The sequence below is a fragment of the Nicotiana sylvestris genome, chromosome 1 (genome assembly GCF_000393655.2).
Source record: "Nicotiana sylvestris chromosome 1, ASM39365v2, whole genome shotgun sequence".
NCBI lineage: Eukaryota > Viridiplantae > Streptophyta > Magnoliopsida > Solanales > Solanaceae > Nicotiana > Nicotiana sylvestris.
The window spans coordinates 126,676,676-126,703,483 of record NC_091057.1 but is presented as its reverse complement, the minus strand read 5'-3'; the positions used below and the strand labels follow the sequence as shown (position 1 = coordinate 126,703,483).

At 37.7% G+C, this 26,808-nt stretch overlaps 1 protein-coding gene and 1 long non-coding RNA gene across 2 annotated transcripts; one reads left to right on the top strand and one right to left on the bottom strand.

The window, feature by feature from the left end:
- Positions 1–850: 850 nt before the first annotated feature.
- On the top strand, positions 851–22,282 carry LOC104213765 (leucine-rich repeat receptor protein kinase HPCA1-like). Its single transcript, XM_070167691.1, has 20 exons — positions 851–1,283; positions 1,368–1,580; positions 6,392–6,512; positions 6,601–6,672; positions 7,129–7,203; positions 7,290–7,361; positions 9,826–9,987; positions 10,076–10,150; positions 10,424–10,495; positions 10,589–10,660; positions 10,775–10,843; positions 11,041–11,115; positions 17,094–17,165; positions 17,331–17,462; positions 17,549–18,021; positions 18,138–18,287; positions 18,382–18,515; positions 20,218–20,437; positions 20,983–21,215; positions 21,684–22,282. The coding sequence occupies exons 2-20, from the start codon at positions 1,490–1,492 to the stop codon at positions 22,167–22,169; spliced, it is 2,856 nt and encodes a 951-aa protein (XP_070023792.1). The 5' UTR covers positions 851–1,283; positions 1,368–1,489; the 3' UTR covers positions 22,170–22,282.
- LOC138886481 (uncharacterized) lies at positions 2,269–4,114 on the bottom strand. The gene is made up of 3 exons (XR_011405231.1): positions 3,936–4,114; positions 3,537–3,603; positions 2,269–2,548 (listed from the first exon to the last, which is right to left on the bottom strand). It is a non-coding gene; the product is annotated as an uncharacterized lncRNA (long non-coding RNA).
- Positions 22,283–26,808: the final 4,526 nt, after the last annotated feature.

Here is a 26,808-nt window from a genome sequence, read left to right as displayed (position 1 = left end):
TTAACCTTATAATAATTCACATATTATTATTTACATCATAAAATTCACGCATTATAAATTTTACAAAATTAGACCAAGTTTTTCTTTTTTTTCTTTTCCCTCTTCTTTGGCCAATCCTTTCTTTGTTCAATACAAACATATTATTATATCACATAACCTAATACATAAATTCTTACATGACTTATACCTAGAGTTTAATACCACATATTAAACGTTGCTTTAAATAAAGTGATTTATATCTAAAATCATATACCGTACTAGTAGTTATGCATATATTAATTGTATTGCATAAGTTTATGTTGAACCCAAAAATATTACTCCTATTATATATGTGAAATTCTATATTGAAATTAATTTTAGAGCAAACCAAACAATCTTAGGCCTATTAGATCACCCCTAAGTTGGTAAGTGTGACCGTGAAATACATATGTTTTGCTTATCGACTTGGTGTAAATATTGAGTGCGATAATTTTTATACATCAACCGAATAAATACATGGCACAAATCTCAAACTCTATACACTCTTAGCACTAAATTATAATTAAATTCATACATATTCTCATTTACAATTTAATTATAGTAAATTAATATAGATTGGTGTAAATATTGAATGCTGGTAAGTTTTTTAACGTGAGTTAGGCCCATACTATAAAGGTGAATAAGTCACCCCTTGAAGGCACTGTCATTCGGATAGTCTAACCTTAAACCTTCGGGTATGAGTTTTGTAATCTATATATAAGAACGTCAACGGAGAAGTGTCCATATTTTCACAATGGCAAAGTTGGCAAACATAATTTTCAGTAATTTCACAAAATCTGATGAAATAACTTCCGACTTCTTCGAATGTCAACCTTTGCCTTGGCGTCAGTTCTTGTTCTGCTTCTACTTCTTCTTCCTGGGTACCCCACTTGTGGCATTATTATTTTAATGCCTCAGGCGGTCACTTTAGATATTTGATTATTCAACTATTCTCATCTTTATCTCCCAGAAGTTTCAATCCTAGATAGAAGAATATGTCCTCTTTTTCATTTGTCAGCAGATGAATCATCTTCTTTCCCATACGTTGTATAGCAAAAATAAAGAAAAGATTTGTTTTCTTGCTTACATTAAACAACAATATTTCTTACTTGCACTCTTTAAATTCTTCCCCTTTATGATTAGTTTTTAAGGATGATGAAATCAGCAAAAGACAAGGGGTTCGGATACTCGGTCAAAGTTCTTGATTCTTACCAAGAAACCTTCTTCTTGTTGGCTTGTTCTTATTGTTGGCTTGAGGAATCATTGTAATATACTGCAAACTCATTATTATATTTGTCCTGACTTAGTTTTCAACATATTTTCTTGGACTCATTCTTTTGTCCATGCAGCGGGAAGGTCAATGATAACTTGCTGGATATTAGGACGGCGTTGTTTACAAGGCTTGCATTGAGGTATAGGACTTTCCAACAAAAGCATTGGGATTTTGGATTTTCAAGCAAGGGGTTTTGCTATGATGGAAATGGGTTCAAGAAGTCAGGTCTTCCTCCTAATTTTTGCATCCCAAATTCTGGCTATACTGGGACAAACAAACAGCAATGATGGTAAGGCTTTTATCCATTTTATCAGACTACTTGATATGCACTTTCTTCTTTTTCATGGTTATTATCCACATCATCGCAAACTGGTGAACTGTTTCAGGTTTGGTAGTTATTGAGTCTTACAACCCGGAACTTAATAGCTATAGTTGAGTATATTCCAAGTTCCTAACAGCTCAAAAGTACAAACAGCTGATTTTTGTGCAGTACTAGGGACTCATGGAATAGAAACAAGGAACTTTCATACTCCATCCTGCACCATGGTTTATTCCATTTATGGAATTTAAACAAAGCCTATTGCTTTACTTTCTTCGATGTCCCCATTTGTAGGGGCTGAATTTTGATTTGACTATTTAGTTCAGTTTGTATTTAAGCTTGTGTTGGAAGGACTATGAAGTGCCTATGATCCGCAGCCAATAGTTCTTGCTGATTGCCACTGTTGGCACTGTTTTGTGATTGATTACTATATGCATGCTAGTGGAAGATAGTACAAGGAAAAAGAAACCAAAATAAAGCAACAGGAAGGGATAAAACTGAGTTATTATGAAACGATAAATAAGAGAACATCACTGTTCTTTAGCATCATTGAAGACTGAATGATGTTGTCACGACCCAAATCCCGGTCGTGATGGCGCCCAACACACTACTAGGCAAGCCCGACCATTATTCAACACTTAACCCAATTTATAAAAAATAGCGGAAAGAAATATCAATTAAGCAAGATTAAAGTACCGAAAAATTTAACAAAATACACAATATAATCTCACTAGGACCCGGTGTCACGAATTTGAGCCTCTAGAATACAGAATATCATCCTAATACATGGTATATCCAAAGTCTGATAATGCGGAAATAAAGAGATAGGATAGGAGGGAGAAGATCAATGGCTGCGAACGCCGTGCAGCTACCTCGATACTCCCAGAAGCTGGATCTGCTGATCAACTGGATCTACTGAGCCTGAGACTGCCTTGGATCTGCACACAAGGTGCAGGGAGTAAAGTGAGTACTCCGACCCAGTGAGTAATAAAAGTAACTACAGTCCGAAGATAAGAAAATCCAGTAAATACACAAAGTAAGCTAAAATCCAAATATACAGCAACATATGGAACTGAGCAGCTAAACAACAGTATAAATAGAAATCCATGAATGCAATGCAATGCATATGATGGTACATTCCAGTACCCACTGCGGCGTGCAGCCCGAGCCATCCATATTTATTTATCGTCGACGACGCTCACTGGGGGTGTGTACAGACTCCGGAGGGGCTCCTACAGCCCAAGCGCAATATCTTGGTCAGTCATTGTTACCTGACCGGTCAGCCATTGTTACCTGACCAATTTATATCATACAGTGCCATTGTTGCCACTGTTCAAGTATATCATCCAGTGTCATTGTTACCACTATTTCAAGTATATCACACAGTGTCATTGTTACCACTGTTTCAAGTATATCACACAGTGTCATTGTTACCACTATTTCAAGTATATCACACAGTGTCATTGTTACCACTGTTTCAAGTCACTTTATAATCAGTCCAGAAAATAATATAATAAGCCCCTTGGGCATTTACAAAACAGAAGTTCCCAGCCCGGAATACATTTAAAAATATCATTTAAGTTTTCAACACTTAGAATTATGGTTGAGTTTGCAAAACAACATTTAAAACCTTGGACTGAAATTAAATGATATGCAAATCATGCTAAGCAGTAATATCAATCCTCGAAGGATTTTACAAATCGGCACAAGGCCCCAAACATGGCATCAAGCCCCGTAATATCAATGAAGTATGTGTATCAATCACCAGTATAGTATAAACATCACACCGGATGGACCAAGTCACAATCCCCAATAGTATTCAACCCCGCACTCGCCATGGAGTGCGTGTCACGCCTCAATATAGCGTTACGATGTGAAAGTCCGGGGTTTCAAACCCTCAGAACAGCATTTACATCTATTACTCACCTCTAACCGGCCGTAGACTAGTCCGCAATGCCCTTTCCTCTTGAATCGACCTCTTCGCGCGTCGAATCTAGTCAAAACCACAACGAATACGTCACAATAGGCTAAGGGAATATAACCCAATCGAAAAGACTCGAAAAATGTCGAAAATCCCGAAATTAGCAAAACCCGAGCCCCGGGCCCACTTCTCGAAAAATTACGAAAGTCACATCACCGGATTCCTCGTCTCGCCACGAGTCCGTACATATAAAATTTACCAAAATCGGAGTTCATTTGACCCCTCAAATCACCAAATCTTATTTTCAAATCCCTAGGCCTAAATCCTCAATTTTTCTACAATTTTCATGCTCAAATCCATACATAATTGATGTACTTAACTCAAAATAGGTGGGGATAACTTACCTTCACATTGATGATGAAAATCCCCTCTTGAAGCTCCCCAAAAATCGTCCATACTTTGAAGAAATGAAGAAAAGTGAGCTAAATCCGTGTATAAAAGAATCTGCATGTGCTACGTCGAGTTGTATCTTGCACTTGTGCTATACAAGTTGTACATCCTATTATTGTTCCTTGTCGGACACCTTCTGTTTAAACACTCATAACGTCTTGTATAAATATCCAAATGACAAACGGTTTGAAGATTTAGAAACTAGACTCAAAGATCTTTAATTTGATAGGTTGTACACCACATAACTCTTTATATATCCCGAGATATGAGCTTCTAAAGTGCATCGTAAATTCTGCCGAAATTGCTCCAGCAGCCCTTTTCGATCCATCGTAACTTTCTGAGATGATATCCAAATCGCGAATGGTTTAACTTTCCGAAAACTTGAATGTATGGGCTACAACTTTTGTGTTTTGCACTTTTTCTGATTTCTTATAGATTACAAGATTTGAGCTTCCAAACTAGACTACTCGCAGCAGAATTTCTGCAATTTTCTGCAATTTTTCCTAAGTCCGAAATCACTCCGAGACACCTCCGAAACACTCCCGAGCCCTCGGGGCTCCAAACCAAATATGAACACTGACTCTAAAACATCACACAAACTTGCTCGAGCGATCAAATCGCCAAAATAACATCAAAATCAATGATTTGAGCCTTAAATCCAAGAATTCTTTCAAATTTCATAAACTTTCAAATTTTCCAATTTAAGGCCGAAACCCGTCAAACAACGTCCGTTTGTAACCAAACTTTACAGGAAGCGCTTAACCAACATATATGACCTGTACCGGGCGTCGGAACCAAAATACGAGCCCGATACCATTACTTTCTGATCAAATTTCATTTTCATTTTCCTTAAACATTTTCAGAAAACAATTTCACGAAAAAATTCATTTCTCGGGCCTGGGACCTCGGAATTCGATTCCGGAAACACGTTCAACTCCCATATTTTTCTATGGACCTTTCAAGACCGAAAAATAACGGGTCCGGGTCCATTTACCAAAAATGTTGACCAAAGTCAACTTTAACAATATTAAATATCAAAATTCTTCAAATTTTTCACATAATTCATATATTTCAACACAAAAATATTCCGGACACACTCCTAAGTCCCAAATAACCTAACGAAGCTATCCAAACCATAAAATTCGCATTTCGAATCCGATATCAAAATTTTCACTTCCGGCCAAATTTTCTCAAAAACCTTCAATTTTCCCTCTTTAGCCGAACGGCTCCAAAATGACCTACGGACCTACGAAATAAGCCGACGTTAATCGCAGGTCTAATTCCGCGATAAAAGAGCTCTGTTTCCAAACAGATTTGTCCATCAGTAATGGGGATCACATTGGTGGGAATATAGGCCGATACGTCTCCAGCCTGTGTTTCAATGACGGGTAAGGCGGTCAAGCTACCTGCGCCTGTCTGGTCCGATCGTTTAGCCGCTCTTTCTAAGAGACGGGAATGTAAATAGAAAACATCCCCTGGGAAAGCCTCACGACCTGGTGGTCGGCGTAACAATAATGACATTTGTCGATATGCTACCGCCTAGCTACTCCCAGTCTCGGAATCCCAAACGGACATCAATAACACTGAAATGCATTTTAAACCAAACTGATGCAATTTCTTCTAAAATGCTATCTTCCACAATAGGCGCCAAAACGCTCCCGGGTTATCCAAAACCCGATCCGGGCATACGCCCAAGTCCGAAATCATCATACGAACCTGCTGGAACCTTCGGATCCCAATTCCGAGGTCGTTTACTCAAAATTCCAATCCTAGTTCATTTCTTCAATTTTAAGCTTTCAAAATGAGAATTTCCATTTAGATTTGACTCCAAACTTCCTGAATTTTAATTCTGGCCATACACACAAGTCAATATACCTGAGATGAAGCCGCTCATGGCCTCAAACTGCTGAATGACGCGCCGGAGCTCAAAACGACCGGTCGGGTCGTTACAGATGTATTTATATCAGAATTCCTTGTTCAGCTGTAGGGTGAAATGTTAGACAACATTTTTCATTCAAAATTAAGTACATTTCAGAGGTATTCAGAGTGGTGTTTTCTTTACCGGGATCTCTTTCTGCCTTTACCCCCAATTTAGAACATAGGAAAAAAAGTTGAAATGTTCTCTTCTGGTAGTTTGGTTGAGCAAATTACTAGTCAATCATAAAGATACTCAAAGTTAGCAATGCAGATGTAGAGTTTAGGTTAGCTACACTGGAACAAGCTGCTATACTGTCTAGCTTTGTTTTCATGGATTATCAGTTGAATAACTGGATTGGAGTACTTGTAAAATTATTTTGCTTAAGAGGGTTGTGCTTTTCTTAACTTGAGTTTTACGAATAGTGTATGTGAAATATCTACCTTTTTAATAGTACAGCAGTAGAAGCCATTTATAATTCCTTTCATTGTGCAGCCACTGCACTATTTGCTATCAAATCTAGCTGGAATAACTTGCCACCAAATTGGGAGGGGTCAGATCCTTGCGGTAGCAGCTGGGAAGGAATTATCTGTAATGATTCGCGTGTAACCTCGATGTATATCCTTGATATTTGCAATTTCTGATTGTTTTGTAGTTCGTCTATCTTCCCTTCCTTATAGTTATCTTTAACTTTCCATCCACAGAAAGTTATCAGGCATGGGCTTGGAAGGCAATCAGTTTGGAGATCTTTCATCATTAACTGCATTGCAGATATTGTACGTCTTTTATTTCTATATTTCTATCTTGATTCTTCAGATATCGACAATAAGATTCCGAAATCATCTTTAGTTCATCTATAATTCTTTCTCCAACTGTCATCTGAAGCACAACTGTAGTTTCAAGTAAAATTCATCAAGAATCCGCAGATAGTGCTAAAAAACAAACGAGTGCAATATCCATGTTTTTATCTTGGCTAATTATATAATTCTGGCCTCATCCCTTCCTCATCGCAAACTGATTTTTGTAAGTATTTTTAAGGAGTATACACATCATATGAAAGATAAATCTTTTTTTTTTCACAACTAAAAGGAATAAGTTCTGCCATTTGGATTAGAGGATATCCACTGCTTGAACATACTCTTTAATTAGTTTTAATCCTCCTCTTACCCCAAATTAACCTATTCAAACGGATATCATTTTGCTTTGTTCTTATTGTAACTAATTTGGTGTAGGGACCTCTCGAATAATGTTGGACTGAAAGGAACTCTTCCATCATCAATTGGAAATTTGAAGAATTTGACAACTTTGTAAGAGAATTTAAATGGCGACTCAAGTATATCCTACACAACTTGTAGTATCAATCCTGACTTCAGAAGCTGGTCCTTTTATGCAGAATCTTAGTTGGTTGCAGCTTCTTTGGTCAAATTCCAGAATCAATTGGTTCTCTGCAGCAGCTGGTCTTTATGTAAGGATTTACATTTCCAGTTTATCCATTTGTTCACCTGAAGTTTTAATCATTAATATCTTCCTCTTTACTAACCAGAGTTCAATTGTGTTTCTTCAGCTATGGCAACTGAGTTATTATTCATGCATTAAGTACAACTTTGGTTAACAAATTTCTTTTGCTTTTCCTATCAATGTTGGCATACTTTTGTCCCAATCGAATTAGGTTCAGTTCATGGGAAGGGTGAATTGAACCTTATTAAGATTGGCTTTGCTTCAAAAACAAAAGTTTGCCTATGGAGGGTCGGTTATAAAGCAGAGATTTAAAATTTAACATTGTAAGACGTCCTGCCTAGATTATAGTTTGAATGTGCCGGAGGGGGATTCAGTAAATTCAAGTGACAAACATAAGCAGATTACAAAGAGGGAGGAGTCTTTTTTTTTTTTGATGAAGTAATAATAGATTTCATTGCTGGCATCAAGAAGATGCATAATAATACAAAAGTTACTGTTAACTCAATTACAAAAAGACTATTCTAGTACCAGGGAGCTAACGAAGTTCAAAAAGTTGTCAGGAGAATCTAAGGGGGAAAGGTAATGCCAACTATAAAGATACAAAAGACATCTAGCCTTGAGGGAATGATTTGGAGTTGATAAACCTTCAAAACATCTGTTGTTCCTTTCTGACCATATACACCAAAAAATACTCGTAGGAATCATCTTCCAGATTGGCCTGATGGCCGTACCAACTCTCTAGTTACACCAGCACTCAAAGGCCTCTTTAATGTTATGCGGCATTACCCAGTTAATACCAAAAATACACAAAAACATATTCCATAAGTCAGCAGCAACTGTACAATGTAAAAATAGATGGTGTTAGATTCAAGTCTCTGTTGGCACATGTAACGTCTATTGACTATCTGGAAGCCTCTTTTCTTAAGATTGTCTTGTGTGAGGCATGCTCCATAGAGGGCTGTCCAGCTGAAACATTTGATCTTTGTTGGGAGATTAGTCTTCCATATCAACTTCCATGGCCAGTCATCAATCATGTCATTAGGAACATATGAGTTTGCATAGCCTGCTTTCACTGAGTATTTACCATCAGCACTGCTCCACTTTAACTTATCTGCTGCCTGGGCATTCATCATGTGGCTTTCTATTCTGGAAAGCAGGTCTGTCACTTCTTCAATTTCCCAGTCTTGTAGGTTCCTTCTGAAAAGCATGTCCCAAGTGTTGTTTGCCCAATTCTGAGAGACAGAGGAGTTTGGCTCACATGCTAATAGAAAGAGGCTTGGGAATTCCTCCATCAGAATGGTATTATTCAGCCACTTATCCTTCCAAAACCTGATATGCATACCATTGCCTGCCACCAGTTGGGTATTCTGGACGAATTCATCTTTAAGTTTGCATATACTTAGGCCAGCACCATGTGGGGATCTAGACAGCTTGGAGCACCAATGATTTTGTACCCCATGTTTTTCCTTGATTACTTCCTTCCAGAGAGGTTAGTCCTCTTGTGTGTATCTCCATAACCATCTCATGAGTAAGCATTTGTTGTGTAGAGACAAATCCTTTATGCCCAGCCCTCCCAAGTGCCCAGGTTAAACTTGTGATTACCCTCCCATAGGAAGTTTCTCCTGATCCTATCCAGCTGTTTCAGAATCTTATTGGGAATAGGAAATAGTTTCATGTAGTAAGTTGGAATGCTGTCTAGTACACTGTTAATCAATGTTAATATTCCACCAATTGACAAATATTGCATCTTCCATGATGCCAACCTTTTCTCAAACTTCTCAATCACCCCATCCCAAGTAGATGTTGATCTAAATGTGGAACCCAGGGGTAATCCAAGGTATGTGATTGGGAATGAGCCAGTCGAACAACCAAGAATACAACCAAGAATTCCTGCCAGTTCTTCTATGCCTGAGACCTCATTGACAGGGTATATCACACTTTTTAGCATGTTGATATGAAGCCCTGACAATGCTTCAAAGATGAGCAAGGTTAGGTTCAGGTGGAGTACCTGAGATCTATCTGCTCCGTAAAATATAAGAGTGTAATCGGCATACAATAAGTGTGAAATATTAATAGTGTTCCTTGTACCAACATTAAAACCATCCAGCCAATTCAACCGCTTGGCCTTGTCCAACATATTACTTAGATCCTCCATGGCCAAGATAAAGAGGAAGGGGGAGAGGGGGTCTCCTTGTCTGAGCCCTTTCTGTGGTGAAAAAAAACCCAACTGTGCTTCTATTCACCAAAATTGAATACTTCACTGTGGTGATGCTAAACCTGATCCATGTGATCCATCTTTCACCAAAACCCATCTGTCTTAGAATGGAGAAGAGGTAGGACCAGTTGAGTTGATCAAAAGCTTTTTCAATGTCTAGCTTGCATTCTTCATCTTTGTTAAGAGTCTTTGGTATATCTTCTTTTTAGCAGTCAGCTTCGTGTGGACTTAGTTTCTTGTCTTAACTTTTTCACAGATCTCTAACTTCTAACAGCTTCACTGGGTCAATTCCACCATCAATTGGCAATTTATCTAAGTTGTCATGGCTTGATCTTAGTGACAATAAACTTAGTGGTACCATCCCAGTCTCAAAGGGCTCAACACCTGGTTTGGATTGGCTGGTTAATACCAGACACCTGTATGTAGCCTCTCTACAAGATATAACTTTTTCGTTTGTCTTTCTCTCTTCCTTAATAGTTGTGTAAAGTTTTATTCGTTGCCTGCAGTCACTTGTCGAAAAATCAGCTCTCTGGCCGTATTCAATCTCAACTCTTCAGTCCAAACATGAAGCTGAAACATGTGTGAGTATGTAGGCAGGTTAAGTGTATATTTCATTTTATCAAACCAATATATCTAGTTAACTTGATTTACTTAAGTTCGTTAAATCTTTTGAGGAAATGATTAATGATACATAAACCTTTATCACTTCCAAGCTGATCAGAAAGTTGTAAGAATGTATGTTTTTGCTTCTTTCGTTGTGTCCTTTGGCCGCTGGGAACAATGCATAAGAAACTGCCAGGACACAAGTGTTTTTTCTCTAGATCACTGATAATATTGGTTTTTCTATTGATTAGGATTTTAGATCACAACCAACTGATGGGAGAAATTCCAGAGAGTCTGGGAAGTCTGCAGAACTTAGAAATTTTGTGAGTTCCTTGTGTTGCCAGTGATATTTGCTCGTGCACTTTCTGCCCTGAAGTCTGAGTTTATTTTCATCATATTTCTTGTCATGGCTACAGGCGGCTGGACTGGAACTCCCTCAGTGGATCTGTCCCTTCCAACCTCACCAACATTACAAGTCTCAATGAGCTGTATGCACTCAACAGAGGAGACACCTAATCTATTTCTGCTTATCCATTGATGTTGATTCAGCATGCCATTAGTATTTTATTTCGATAATGTCTCTTTTTCTAATATTGTTTCAGGTATTTATCCAGTAACAATCTCAATGGATCAATTCCTGACCTTACAGGAATGAACTTGCTAACCTATGTGTAAGTTGGTGTTTAGGTTCTATATCTGTGAAATATATACTAGTTCTTGTCGAAAGTTGGTAAACTTCTGTTGTGACGGATTCTAAAGTTCTCATCAAAGAAATTCTTTATTCTATTTATGAGTGACTCCTTTTGGCAAGGATGTGATATCCTATGATGATCCATTTACTATATTATTTTATTCCTATTATCTGCAGGGGCATGAGCAACAATAGTTTCAATGCATCAGGCATCCCACAATGGTTAACAAGCCTCCCACAGTTGAAAACAATGTATTTTTCTCTCACCTCTCTCCCATGTGCACACACACAAACAGAGTTAAATCAAGTAGTACCCTGAGATTGGATAACATACAAACTTTCTGTTAAGCCAAATGTATATAGTGTGAATGAGTCACAACTACTATACCAAAAATTTATGACAGCCACCAAATAATAAATAAGACAATAAGACAACAATAAAAGAACACCAGAATTTACGAGGTTTGGCCAATATTGCCTACTTCCTCGGACACAACCAATATTTTATTTCACTCCAAAAATACAAGTGAAATAATACTAAAGAGAGAAGATACAAATGCCTTAAGAAGATAAGAAGGCAAATGAGAGGTGTATTTAAATCCTAAACATTAAGCCTCCTTTTATAAGAGAAAAATCCCAACAATTTTTCTCCCCAACCGATGTGGGAGTTTGACAACTTCAACAAATCTCTACCTTGGCAAAATTCCACATCTTCAATTTTCTCTTAATAACAAATTTTGGTTGTGCCTTCATCTTCAATTTTAGTGTTCAACAATGTTGATCAAATCCAAACAATGTTGAAACTTGACCGCAGTCACCACTTTTGTCAGCATATCAGCAGGATTCTCTGTAGTATGAATTTTCTTCACTGTGACTCCACCTTCTTCTATGATTTCTCGTACGAAATGATACCGAACATCAATGTGCTTCGTCCTTGCATGATAAACTTGGTTCTTCGCTAATTGAATAGCACTTTGACTATCACAAAAAATTGTGATACCTTTTTGTTCAACACCAAGCTCCTTTAGCAATCCTTGAAGCCAAATTGCCTCCTTCACAGCCTCTGTAATAGCCATGTACTCTGCCTCTGTTGTAGACAAAGCAACTGTTGACTGCAAAGTAGACTTCCAACTAACTGGTGCCTTTGCAAAAGTAAACACATAACCAGTAGTTGATCTTCGTTTGTCCAGATCACCTGCAAAATCTGAGTCACAGTATCCAACTACAGACTGATTGTCTTCTTGCTCAAAAACTAACCCAACATCTACAGTATTATGAATATACCGTAGAATCCACTTCACAGCTTGCCAATGCTCCTTTCCTGGATTATGCATATATCTGCTAATAACTCCAACAGCTTGTGAAATGTCAGGTCTCGTGCAGACCATTGCATACATCAAGCTACCAACAACATTTGCGTATGGTACCTTTGACATATACTCTCGTTCAGCTTCATCTTTTGGCGACATAGTAGTACTTAGCTTAAAATGGGGAGCAAGTGGAGTACTAACTAGCTTAGTCTTTTCATCTATGCCAAAACGTTGTAGTACTCTTTTCAAATATTCTTTCTGAGATAAACAAAGTTTCTTTGAACGTCTATCTCTTACTATCTCCATGCCAAGAATTTTCTTTGCCTCACCCAGATCCTTCATCTCGAACTCCTTCTTTAGTTGAATCTTCAACTTATCAATTTCTTCCGAATTCTTGGAAGCTATCAATGTATCATCAACATATAGGAGAAGATATATAAATGAACCATCTTTAAGCTTGCGCAAATACACACAATGATCGTACTTGCTTCTCTTGTACCCTTGCCGCAACATAAACTTGTCAAATCTTTTGTACCATTGTCTAGAAGATTGTTTCAATCCGTACAACGATTTTTCAAGTTTGCACACCATATTTTCCTTTCCAGCAACTTTGAATCCTTCTGGCTGAGTCATGTAAATTTCCTCCTCCAAGTTTCCATGTAAAAACGCAGTTTTTACATCCATCTGAACTAGTTCCAAATCCAACTGTGCTACCAAAGCCAACATAATTCTAATGGAGGAATGTTTTACAACTGGAGAAAATACTTCATTGTAATCAATTCCCTCCTTTTGAGCATATCCTTTGGCCACCAATCTTGCTTTGTAGCGAACATCTTCTTGGTTAGGAAATCCTTCTTTCTTTGCAAATACCCATTTGCACCCAATTGCTTTCTTTCCCTTCGGGAGATTGGCCAATCTCCATGTATGATTCTGATGAAGGGACTGTATTTCATCATTCATGACAATCCTCCACTTATCTTCTTCTGAACTTTGGACTGCGTCTTTATAAGTGGTAGGAATATCATCAACTACAATTAAGGTTGCACAAGCAACCGTCTCTATGAGACGAACATGTTTCGTTATTGTCCTTTTTGGCCTGCTGGTTGCTATTGATTCAAGTTGTTGTTGAGGTTCCTGAGTTGGAATCTCCTCTACTGGCTCTCCTTCCAGAGGGTAATCTTCATTTGTTTCCTCCTCTGCTTCTTGTGTAGGAAAAATAAATTTTCCCTCAAACTCCACCTGCTTAGAAGCACCTTTATTTTGTTTGGTATCTTCTGTTACCTTATTTACCATAGCAGATTCATCAAAGGTAACATCCCTGCTGAATATTACTTTCTTTGTCATAGGACACCATAAGCGATATCCTTTGACTCCAGAAGTAATTCCCATAAAAATAGCCTTCTTTGCCCTTGGATCCAATTTTGACTCTGTCACATGATAATATGCAGTTGAGCCAAACACGTGCAAAGAGTCATAATCTACAGCAGACTTTCCATACCATTTTTCAAATGGTGTCTTGCCATCAATAGCAGCAGATGGTAGACGATTAATGAGGTGACATGCATATGTAATTGCCTCAGCCCAAAATTCTTTGCCCAAGCCAGCATTGGACAACATACACCGTACCTTCTCCAGCAAGGTCCGGTTCATACGTTCTGCCACTCCATTCTGTTGTGGTGTATGTCTAACAGTGAAGTGTCGGACGATGCCATCATTTTCACAGACCTTATTGAAATGATCATTTTTGTATTCACCTCCATTGTCTGTGCGAATACACTTGATCCTCCTGCCTGTTTGATTCTCCACCATCGTCTTCCATTTGAGAAAAATTCCCAGCACTTCATCTTTGTTTTTCATTGTATACACCCATACTCTTCGGGAAAAATCATCAACAAAGGTTACAAAATAGTGCTTCCCACCCAATGAAGGTGTTTTGGAAGGACCCCAAACATCAGAGTGTACATAATCCAAAATGCCTTTAGTATTATGGATCGCTGTACCAAATTTAACCCTTGTCTGTTTCCCTTTGACACAATGCTCACAAAACTCCAAGTTGCAAGCCTTTACTCCTTTTAACAATCCTTGATCTGATAGAGTTTTCAAGGATTTTCCTCCAGCATGTCCCAAGCGCATGTGCCATAGCTTGGTTGCTTCTGCCTCTTTGTCGTCACTGGATGTCACTGTCGCTGTCCCAATAACTGTACTGCCACGATAGCGGTACATATTATTATTCTTCCGATTAGCCTTCATTACCACTAGTGCACCGGAGCATACTCTCATCACTCCATTTTCTGCAATGATTTTGAACCCTTTTGATTCTAGGGCTCCCACAGAGATGAGATTCTTCTTCAAATCCGGTACATATCGAACATCTATCAATGTTCTGATCATTCCATCATGGTTCCTTAATCGTATTGAACCAATGCCATATGAGGTAAGAGGGCTGTTATCCGCTGTGTGGATGACTCCATATTCTCCTTCTTGAAATTCCACGAACCAGTCCCTGTTGGGACACATATGATAGCTACAAGCCGAGTCCATCAACCATATGTCTGATGATGTTGATGACTCTGTTGTAACTAATGAGAAGTCTGAATCATCACAATCAGCTACATTTGAATCCATAATGGCCTTTCCATTGTTATGTTTGGCCTTATTCTTCAACTTCGGACAGTCTTTCTTCCAGTGCCCCTTTTCTCGACAAAAGGCACATTCATCTTTGCTGGGTTTAGATCTTGACTTGGATCTTCCCTTCTTTGTCCTCGTTTGATTTTGAGGACGACCCCTCACAAATAGTGCTTCTCCTTCTCCGCCCTTCTGTTTTTCTCGCTTTCTTTGTTCATAGCTGTACAAAGCCGAACAAACTTCTCTGAGAGAAACTTCGTCATTTCCATGGAGTAGAGTAGTTTCAAGGTGCTCGTACTCATCAGGAAGTGACGCCAACAACATCAAGGCCAAGTCACCATCATCATAAGTTGTATCCATATTTTGCAAATCTGTGACCAACTTATTGAAACTGGTGATATGTTCATTCATCGTGGTACCAGGAACATAGGTGAAGTGAAACAGTCTCTTCTTCATGTACAATTTATTTTGACTGTTTTTCTTCAAAAATTTATCCTCCAGTGCTTTCCATAATTTACTTGCAGAAGTTTCCTTTGTGTATGGATATTTCTGCTCTCTAGCAAGGTAGGATCGAATGGTACCGCAAGCAACACGGTTGATAATTCTCCAATCTTCTTCTCCAATAACATCTGGTCTTTTTTCTTCAATGGCAAGATCTAGCCCTTGTTGAAAAAGGACATCTAGAACTTCGCCTTTCCACATCCCAAAATGTCCTGACCCGTCAAAAATTTCTACCGCAAATTTCGCATTTGACACAATTCTTGTCATAAGCGAAGATGCCAATGATGACGTATTGTTGACACTTGATGTAGATTCTTCTTGTTTATTGTCTCCCATCTTTGACACAAATATTATTTAATAGCTGACGACACAAATCAAGATTATTTCCTTTCTGGTGTGGAAGATCAGACTAAGCTGCAACCACAGAGCATACTAAGACAGAACCTTGACACAGTACCAAGATAAATCTTTTCTGATGTGGAAGATCAGACTATGCTGCAACCACAGAGCATACTTAGATAGTACTTTGGCTCTGATACCAATTGTTGCGGAAGCCAAATGTATATAGTGTGAATGAGTCACAACTACTATACCAAAAATTTATGACAGCCACCAAATAATAAATAAGACAATAAGACAACAATAAAAGAACACCAGAATTTACGAGGTTCAGCTAATATTGCCTACTTCCTCGGACACAACCAATATTTTATTTCACTCCAAAAATACAAGTGAAATAATACTAAAGAGAGAAGATACAAATGCCTTAAGAAGATAAGAAGGCAAATGAGAGGTGTATTTAAATCCTAAACATTAGGCCTCCTTTTATAAGGGAAAAATCCCAACAATTTTTCTCCCCAACCGATGTGGGAGTTTGACAACTTCAACACTTTCCTTCTCTAATGTGCCTATCAAGAAACCTAATCCTGCTTTGGAATAGCACAGGCATGCTTAACTGCAATTGACTGGCATAGAGCTCTTAGGAAACTGGATGGAAAATTGTATTCTGGTCTTACTTTGCTTTACTTGCATACATTTGACTTGGTGCTCGCTTGTTGGAAGATGTGCCCACTCTGAAGTGAAGTCTTGTGGAATGGCCTATATAGAAGCTAGAAGTATCTAGCCTAGTAGTAGTCACCCTAACAAAATCCTCACAACAACGTATAATTTCTTATGAGTTGATTCTTAAGTAGGGAACTTAGCCCGCCCACCTACTAGCCAGAGAGGTTGACAGTAAGTGTAAGCTCATCCGGAAGCTTGAGGAGCTCCCTTCATTTGCTTCATGGGAGCCGCACAGCACATAGCTGGAATTCAGAGGGCCCATTTAACCCTTCTCTTGTTTCCTTCCCTTTGCTGGTGCAAAGAAACAACAATAGGTTCCAGGATATGCTATTCCACAATACAACTTTTTCTCTACAAGCCATTTATTAGAATTGGAGAAACAAAAGCATATCGAAAAGATGGACTTTTTTTCTTACATTATCTTTATGTATTTTATGGCTAAACTGACTCACCTCTGGCATTCAAATCTCGAGTACTCTTGCTACTGTCTTAGATTGTTTTGGTAGCACTCTTTGTTTATGCATCCATTGAGGAAATCTAAATTGTAAATGTAAGCATAAACAATACTAGTCTACAAATCCTGTAAGGGAGGAGCTGGCTGTTAAGCTGCATATATCCAAATCTAAGGATAATTCAAACAAGAAAACTACTTTGTGTGCTTCCTCATTTGAGTTGCCTTAATTTTGATCTCTGGGGTTATTTGCTGCTAATCTTTAGTGGACATTGTAACAGATATATGGAGGACACAGCACTGCAAGAACAAATCCCTGTTGATTTATTTAGCCTTCCTAACTTGGAGACTATGTAAGTTTGAACTTATTCCATACTAACGCTAGATTTAGTCAGGGCAAGTTAACTCATTAAAATCAGTGTAACATATATTTTTCTTACAACTCGGCCTTCCGGTATACAATACTCTCTTAAAGCACATTTGTTATATTTGACGACCATTTGCTTTCATATTTGCAGAGGATTAGCCAACAACAATCTCAGTGGAACATTGGACATTGGGACCAGATATGGGAATAATTTAACACTTGATTTACGAAATAATTCTATCAAGGACTTCACTCAGAAAACAGAATACAATATGAATATATCGTGAGCAAATTACTTCTATGTTATTAACCCTTTTATTAGAGCACATTCTTTTGTCTTGGGGAATAATGTTCTATTATATTTTGTAGGCTTTCTGGAAACCCTATTTGTGATGGAACAGGAGCAACAGCCAAATACTGTTCAGTTCAGATTTCCAATGATTCCTTCTCCTCATCTCTGACTTGTCCAGAAATGTCTTGCAGTTCAGACAAAACACTAAGTCCTACATGCAAATGTTTATATCCATTCACTGGGACACTGCATTTCTTTTCCTTGTCCTTCTCAAATTTAGAGAACTCGAGCTACTTTACAACCCTTGCTGGCTCTATGATGTCTGCCTTTTTGTCCAATGGGCTTCCTGTGGATTCAGTTTCTCTAAGTGATCCAACGGTTGATGTTTATTCATATCTTCAAATTGAAGCACAAATCTTTCCTTCAACGCAGAACAGTTTCAATCGAACATCAATTTCTTCCATTGGTTTCCTGCTTAACCGGAATCCTTTCCAACTCCAATATTTTGGACCCTTCTTCTTTACTTCTGAAAGCTATTGTTGCTTTGCAGGTAACTGAACATGGTTTAAAAGTTTTTATCTTTTGGCTCTTCTTTTCTCAAATTCTTTCCTGGATAGATTTGCAATTTTTGTCTAGCTTAACAAGTTTGTACATTTTTTAATTTAGACAAAATGAAGAAGTCATCACATACTGGCATCATTGTTGGAGCATCGGTTGGTGGTGCAGTGCTTGTTCTTTTAACACTTTGTGCTGGTCTTTATGCTTTTCACCAGAGAAAGATAGCAAAAAGAGCTGGTCATAGCAGTAATCCTTTTGGTAGTTCTTAGATCCGGGCACTTCTGTTACATTGTTGTTTTAACTTTTAAGTGTTTTTTTTTAATTTCCCAATGGTGTCTTCATGTGAATACAGAAACTTGGGACCGTGATAAGAGTGGTGCTGTTCCACAACTTAAAGGAGCGAGATGGTTCTCATTTGAAGAGATCAGGAAGTGCACAAACAATTTTTCAGAATCTAACTGCATTGGATCTGGGGGCTATGGGAAGGTTTACAATTTCTCTTTTTTTTTTTCCTGCTTTAAAGTTCAGCACATATTTAGCGTATATAGTGGCATAAATTCACTTTAACTACCATTTTAAAATGCAAAGAAGGTCATAGACGCTTGACCTGTTTGATCTTTGCTCCAACTTTCAACTAAACATGTAGCTTGCTTAGACACTAAATTAGGATAATTAGACGTAGAAAACATCTGCTATACAGCAAGGAGCAGGTGATGAGGAAAATTTCTTGAATGCAATAGTTATATGTCAATATGGCATTAACATCTTGCATGTGGGATTGCAGACTTCTACAGATTCAGCATATTTCAAAGAAAAGTACGGCTTGCCTATATGGAGAAATAGGTGGTGGCTTAAAGTGATTGAAGTGATCTCAACAACTAACTACTTATATTTTTTCCAATTTAAAAGTATTTCCTCATTTTTTCACCTCTAGCCACGATTATGAACTGAACTAGTCTAAGATTCATTTCACAGTTTTTCATCATCAAAAGATTTATTCAGCCACGAGGATGTTGCAAACTCAAAATTAGTGATCACTGCAAGGAGGTATTTCTTGGTGTATGAAAAGCCAAAGGCAATAAGGATATTAATCTCTTGGTTCATTGGTTTATTCTGTGGTTGGTTTCAGCTGCTGAAATAGTTATTTTCTAGACCTAAATAATTAGCCTAAGTATGTTGTTGTTAGCACCAGTATTTTAAAAGGCGTTTTTGGGGCGAGCCCCGGGGCGAGGTGCATCGAGGCAATGGTGTGAGGCGAAAGTTTCAAGAGGCTTACGCCCAGAAATTCGGGGCGTATCCCCGGGCGTTGAGGCGCATTTTTGTAGTTAGGCGTAAGCCCCAGAGACTTTTTCAAATTAAAACAAAATTTGCTCAATAAGTCCTTCATAATACCCAAATTCTCAAAATTCAGCTTGTAATTACTCAAAATTTTTAAAAAGGAACTGAAACATTAAATCTAAAAGTCAAGACTTCTTTTATTGATAGAAACCCTAATTTATGGTCTTTCTCAATTCTTTATCTTGTCCGCTAGTCTGCTACTATCTCCCAAAAGCAACGAATAGTCAATTTTTCTTTTTGTAAACACAAAGAGAACTCCATTCTCCTTCATAGCAGCAAGTTCAAAGCTCAAATTGCAGGTTAGTCATCCTTTTTGTTCCTCCATGCAGAAAACTTTATTCTTTTCAACTCAAGTTACTTGTGCTTCTAAGTACCATATATGAATTGTTTTGACTAGTTCTTTTTGTGGGGATGGAGCACATCTATATATATTTTTCACATACTGATAGTTTTCTTCAATTTTTATTTAATTTTACCGATTTATAAATATTTACTGTAATTATATTATTTTATAAAATATTAAAAATTAAATACCCATGGGGCTTACGCCCCGTACCTCGGAGCTTATGCCTCAGCTTATGCCCACACTTTTTAAAATACTTGTTAGCACCCACCTATATGATTTACCCGTGTCGTTTATGTTATTCAGCAGCAATTTAGGAGCTACAAGGCATTTCTAAAATATTGAAATTCACTAATAGCTGACGTTCAGTCATCTAGAATTATATCTTGATCGTTCTTCATGACTGACATATGCATTTCATGGTACAACACTGCATCTTTCACACTCGTTTTACTTTTTCTCGTAGCATGTCAAATTTGTCTAGATTGATACATGTAACATCAACAGGTCTACAAAGGAACTCTTACTGCTGGGGAGGTAGTTGCAATTAAAAGAGCACAACATGGATCAATGCAGGGAGCATTTGAGTTCAAAACAGAGATTGAACTATTGTCAAGAATTCATCATAAGAATGTTGTAAAACTGGTTGGATTTTGTTATGAGCAAGGCGAGCAAATGCTGGTCTATGAGTACATTTCAAAGGGTACACTAAGGGAAAGTCTCTCAGGTAATTCTTCTCCTTTTCTCAATGGCCTTCAAAGAATATTTATCCCTTCCTTCATCATTTCATATGTTTGCTTCAGAGGAACAGATGCAAAGTCCAGACTAATCTGGCAAATAAGAAAGAGAAAGTAATATTTCTTCACTAAAACAATACTGATCTGTCCGGTGAACTGTCCTGTTCATACAGTGTAAAGTGTTTCATTTATCTTTGTGTAAAATTGGATTCATTATATTGCTTCAGCTCCTTTATTGGGCCTGTTACTGTATATTGATATTCAGCCATTCTCCTCCAAGAATATTTCCAACCAAAACTCTCTCCATCACTATCATGATTCATGGATTTTCTTCTAGTCACGAATAAAATGGGTACTCAAATATGTGATTGTTGTAGGATATGCTAGAGATTCCTACGTTTTCTAGCCTCTCTAGCAAAGTTGAAATGAAATATCTCTAATATCAAAAATGTGCATAGGAAAGTATATAGGACAGTTTTTGGGCATATATACAAGTTTAGTTTGGTAATTCTTAATCTGCATATGGATCTTGCAGTCAAGCCAAAAATCCAATTGTATTGGACAAGGAGACTTAGGATAGCCCTTGATGCTGCTAGAGGTTTGGCATACTTGCATGAGCTTGCAGATCCTCCCATAATACACAGGGATGTTAAGTCGAATAACATCTTGCTGGATGACCATTTAACTGCTAAAGTTGCTGATTTTGGCCTATCACTTCTGAAAGACGATGACAAGGGACATGTCACCACTCAAGTCAAAGGTACATTGGTGAGTATTACAACCTCAAACTTTAGTGGATCAACTTGAGATGCATTACAATCATTATATATTTGCCTATGTTAAACCGTAAAATTTGAAGGCGTTTGGATAGCACAAAAGCTAATATTCCTGACCATGAATGACTGAACAACATGAAGAAAGATCATTTCGAATCCAATAAAAGATTAGTCATTACATGTTATTTATTGTTTACAACAACAACCCAGTATAATCCCACAAGTGGAGTCTGGAGAGCGTAGTGTGTACGCAGACCTTACCCCTACCCTGGGGGTAGAAAGGCTATTTCTGATAGACCCCCGGCTTAAGAAGATGAAAAGAAACAATAGAACAGTAACAACATGTTATTCATTGTTTAACGTATATATGCAAATCTTGATTTCAAAAAACATTTACAATTCCACAATGCACCATCCATACTGTTTCAAAATCCCATTTTCTAAGAAGTTTCCTACGTAGGGGTACTTGGATCCTGAATATTACATGAGCCAACAGTTGACCGAGAAAAGTGATGTATATAGCTATGGAGTGGTGTTGCTTGAGCTGATAACTGCAAGAGCTCCAATAGAACGAGGAAAACACATTGTGAGACTGGTTGCAGAGACCAGATATGATTCAAAAGATAACAGCAAGCTCTACCAATTAATAGATCCAAGAATAGGTCCAGGTTCAAAACTCGAAGGTGCTGATAGACTATTTACATTGGGAATGAGATGTGTTAATGAATCCGGGGCCGAGAGGCCTTCCATGGGTGAGGTTGTAAAAGAAATTGAGAATATCATTGAACTGGCCAGCTTGACCAAGTATACAGATGAAGCCCTCACTTCAACTAGCTTTGAAGACACAACTCAAGTCAGTCTTGACGATTTTTATAATGACAAGGCTTTTGATTATAGTGGTAAATTTCCTGATGTTGGCGTGCGGAACACCACTGGAAGTTACTAAGGTGTATAACTATGAATCACATTTGTTTGTTTGTTTGCTTGGTACTACTGATTCTTCTGTTTTATATTTGAAGTCAAAGTTATATATGGCTTCTTGAGATTCAGGGATCTTTATATCAATTTTTGATGGAAAAAGAAGTTAGATCATAGCGTACAGGACTACAGATGAATTCTGTAACTCTGGAACTGTAACAAAATCCAGAGTTCTCTTGTTACTCTGATCTTTGCAGCTATGTCAACAAGTGCAAACAATTTAGGACCTTTAGGTCTTTGACATGAGGATTGTTTTAGATCATTGCATAATTAGTTACAAGAAATTTACTAAAAGCATTCAATTTCATCAAGGATTAAATGTGCATGAGGTTTTGGCTTGTAATACACCTCTCAAATGGTTTTGATATTTAGGCAAACGATAACTGTTTCAAATTTTATGTTAATAAGCTCTATTTTCATAACTATGGTGTCTGAGCCAGCTTGTGTGCACCTCCACTAATCCACCGGTTACGTATCTGCTAGGCTGCTACCACCACCAGCTTGGGCTGTACAATGTAACTTTGCTCGCCAAATCTTAGGCAAATTTAAAAATCACCATAGCTCAGGTACAAAGTAATTATGTTCACCAAAGCTTACATAGATTCGAAGAAATCGCTTAACATTTCTTGCCTCTGTTGGAGTTAAACCCTGGTCCTCCATGGGCCATTACAACTTCATATATCGCTAGGCCACACCCTTAAATGCTTATGTTAAAACTTTATTTTGTTTTAATATGTAAGTGGACGGACCTTTGTGTGAGCGATTTCTTATTTTTATTGTATCATGAATTTGATCTTATGTAACAAAACTATATTTCTTATTTTTATTGTATCATGAATTTGATCTTCATGTACCATGCCAGTCATCTGCTCCTAATAACTTTGGATTAATAAGGAGAAGATAAAATGGCTATATAGACAGACAAAGTTGATCTAAGAAGAGAATCAAATGTGAAACCTAAAGCAAGCTTTCTTGAACAGAACCGATAGACAGCAGCTTGTACGAGGAAAAATATAGGGTAGCTCTTGCCAGGAAGGTAGTAAAAAAAAGTTTGGAGAAATTAAGAAAAGGAATATTTACATTTTAATGGAAATTAGATAAGGGATGATTCAACAACAACAACAACAACAACCCAGGAAAATCCCACAAGTGGGGTCTGGGGAGGGTAGTATGTACGCAGACCTTACCCCTACCCCAAAGGGATAGAGAGGCTGTTTCCGAAAGACCCTCGGCTCAAGATAATAAGAAAAACTAGAAAAACAAAAGGGGAAAATATTAGTTTCACCATAGAGATCATAGGAAAAATAGGAACCTAAAATGCATAAGAAAATACAAGACAGAAATGATGGCTAGTAAATAGATCTAGCACCGAAAAGAGAAAATATTAAGACATGACAATGCCCCTAGTAATTTTCGATTAAAACCTTACCAGACTAGGCTCACAATGGAACAAAGTAACGCAAGACTCAACTAGCTCCTAGCCTACAACTGTAATACTCGACCTCCACAAATTTCTATCAAGTGTCATGTCCTCGGAAATCTGAAGTCTCGCCATATCCTGCCTGATCACTTCTCCTCAATACTTCTTAGGCCGCCCTCTACCTCTTCTCGTACCCTCCACAACCAGCCACTCACACCTCCTCACTGGAGCATCTGGGCTTCTCCTCATTACATGCCCGAACCATCTGAGCCGCGTTTCTCGCATCTTGTCATCAATGGGAGCCACGTGCACCTTCTCCCGAATATCATCATTTCTAATCTTGTCCATCCTGGTGTGCCCGCACATCCACCTCAACATTCTCATTTCAGCTACTTTCATCTTTTGGATATGTGAGATCTTAACAGGCCAACACTCTGCCCCATACATCATGGCCGGTCTAACCATCGCTTCATAGAACTTACCTTTGAGTATTGTTGGCACTCTTGTGTCACACAAAACTCCGGATGCTAACCTCCACTTCATCCATCCTACCCCAATACGGTGTGCGACATCTTTATCAATCTCCCCTCCCCCATGGATAACTGACCCAAGATACTTGAAGTTTCCTCTACTTGGGATAACCTGTGATTCAAGCCTCACATCCACGCCCACTTCCCCCGGCTCAGTGCTGAAAATACACTCCAAGTATTCCGTTTTCGTTCTACTCAGCTTGAAACCTTTAGACTCTAGAGTATGTCTCCAAACTTCCAGTCTCTCGTTAACACTGGTTCGTGACTCATCGATCAGAACTATGTCATCGGCAAATAGCATGCACCATAAGGGATGATTCAGCATTATTTGAAATTATAGTGAAATAATGTGTTACAAGCAACAACCTAACAGGAGGTTCTTGTAAATAAGTTATTTCCTTGAAATAATAATTTAATTTAATAAATTCTAATTAATTGTTGTCTTTAAGTTTCGTTTAATTTAGACAGAACTATGGGGAAGTCAAACTTTATTGTATTTTTAATGAAAATTGTCCAGCTTTGAAGATAAAGTTGACTTTTTTTTGTTTTTGTTGAAGAATTTGAACCTTTTTCAAACTAATAGCCTATCTGGCTAAACTTTTGGGATAATTAAAGAGTATTTTTTAAAAAAGGCTATATTTTGGGGAATGAAGATGTTTGACCAACTTTTTTGAGAAAAAAGAAGTGATCATGTGTAGTAGCAGGAATATAAATTATGAGGACACATATCCTTAACTTTTTTTTTTCTTCTTTTCATGAAATAAAAGATTTATATTAAGCCAAGAAACTGGACAACTGACCACAAGAATTACGAGTAATATCAGAATATTATAAAATAAAAGCAATGCAGTAAAATGTAAATAAGAAGAGATAGAAAGAAGGGAGAAGTGTTTTCTTCTTTCACTTTGGTGTATTTTTTCCATTGCAATTACATGGCCTTTTATAGGCATAAAAAGTAAAGATGATGGATTAATCTTTAAGTTATTCACAACATGAGCATCCAATGTAGCATCCAATGTAGTATCCAAAGTAGTATCCAATGTACAAACTATTCATAACACTCCCCCTTGGATGTCCATGTAAGATAATGTGCCTCATTAAAAACTTACAAAAAAAATATTGGGATGTACATAGTTATTTATAATATGCATTGCTTGCTGCCTCATTAAAAACCTTACCAGAAAAACCCAGTGGGACAAAACCTTGGTTAAGGAAAAGAGTGCAGCGTGTAGTTACTCCCCTGATGAAAAATCACTTAATGTCTTCGAAGACGACGCATTCCAATCTTATATATCAGCTTTTCAAATATTGAGGTTGGTAACGCCTTAGTGAACAGATCAGCCAAATTATCACTTGAACGAACTTGTTGTACATCTATTTCACCATTCTTCTGAAGATCATGAGTGAAAAAGAATTTCGGTGAAATGTGTTTTGTTCTATCTCCTTTGATATATCCTCCTTTCAATTGAGCTATGCATGCAGCATTGTCTTCATACAATATTGTTGGAATATTCTCTTTCGAAGAAAGACCACATGTTTGCTGAATGTGTTGAGTTATAGATCTTAACCAAACGCATTCTCGACTTGCTTCGTGAATGGCTATTATCTCTGCATGATTTGAAGAAGTAGCAACCATAGTTTGTTTTGTCGAACGCCATGATATGGTTGTACCTCCACTTGTAAATAAATAATCTGTCTAAGATCGACCTTTGTGTGGATCAGACAAATATCCTGCATCTGCATAACCAATCAATGATGGCTTGGATTCATTTGAATAAAATAAACTCATATCAATGGTCCCTTGGAGGTATCTGAATATATGTTTAATACCATTCCAGTGTCTTTGTGTTGGCGAAGTACTAAATCTTGCCAATAAGCTTACTGAGAAAGCTATATCTGGTCGGGAATTATTGGCAAGATACATTAATGCCCCAATTGCACTAAGATATGGTACTTCGGCACCAAGAAGCTCTTCATCATTTTCATGAGGTCGGAATGGATCTTTCTTTATATCAAGTGATCTCACAACCATCGGGGTACTCAATGGATGTGCTTTATCCATATAGAATCGCTTTAAAATCTTTTCGGTGTATGTTGATTGATGGACAAATATTCCATCTTTCATATACTCAATTTGTAGACCAAGACAAAATTTTGTCTTTCCAAGATCTTTCATTTCAAATTCTTTCTTCAAACAGTCTACTGTTTTTGGAAGCTCCTCAGGAGTTCCAATGATATTTAAATCATCAACATACACAGCGATTATAACAAATTCAGATCCAGACCTTTTTATAAAGACACAAGGACAAATTGGATCATTCTTGTACCCTTCTTTCAACAGGTATTCACTCAGGCGATTGTACCACATACGACCTGATTGTTTCAATCCGTATAAAGATTTCTGAAGCTTTATTGAACAAGTTTCTCGAAAACTTTTATATGCTTCTGGCACTTTAAATCCCTCAGGTACTTTCATAAAAATTTCGTTGTCTAATGATCCATACAAATAGGCTGTAACAACATCCATTAGATGCATATCAAGTTTTTCTTGCACTGCCATATTTATGAGATACCTGAAGGTGATAGCATCCACTACAGGAGAATATGTCTCCATATAATCAATTCCAGGCCTTTGGGAAAACCCTTGTGCCACAAGT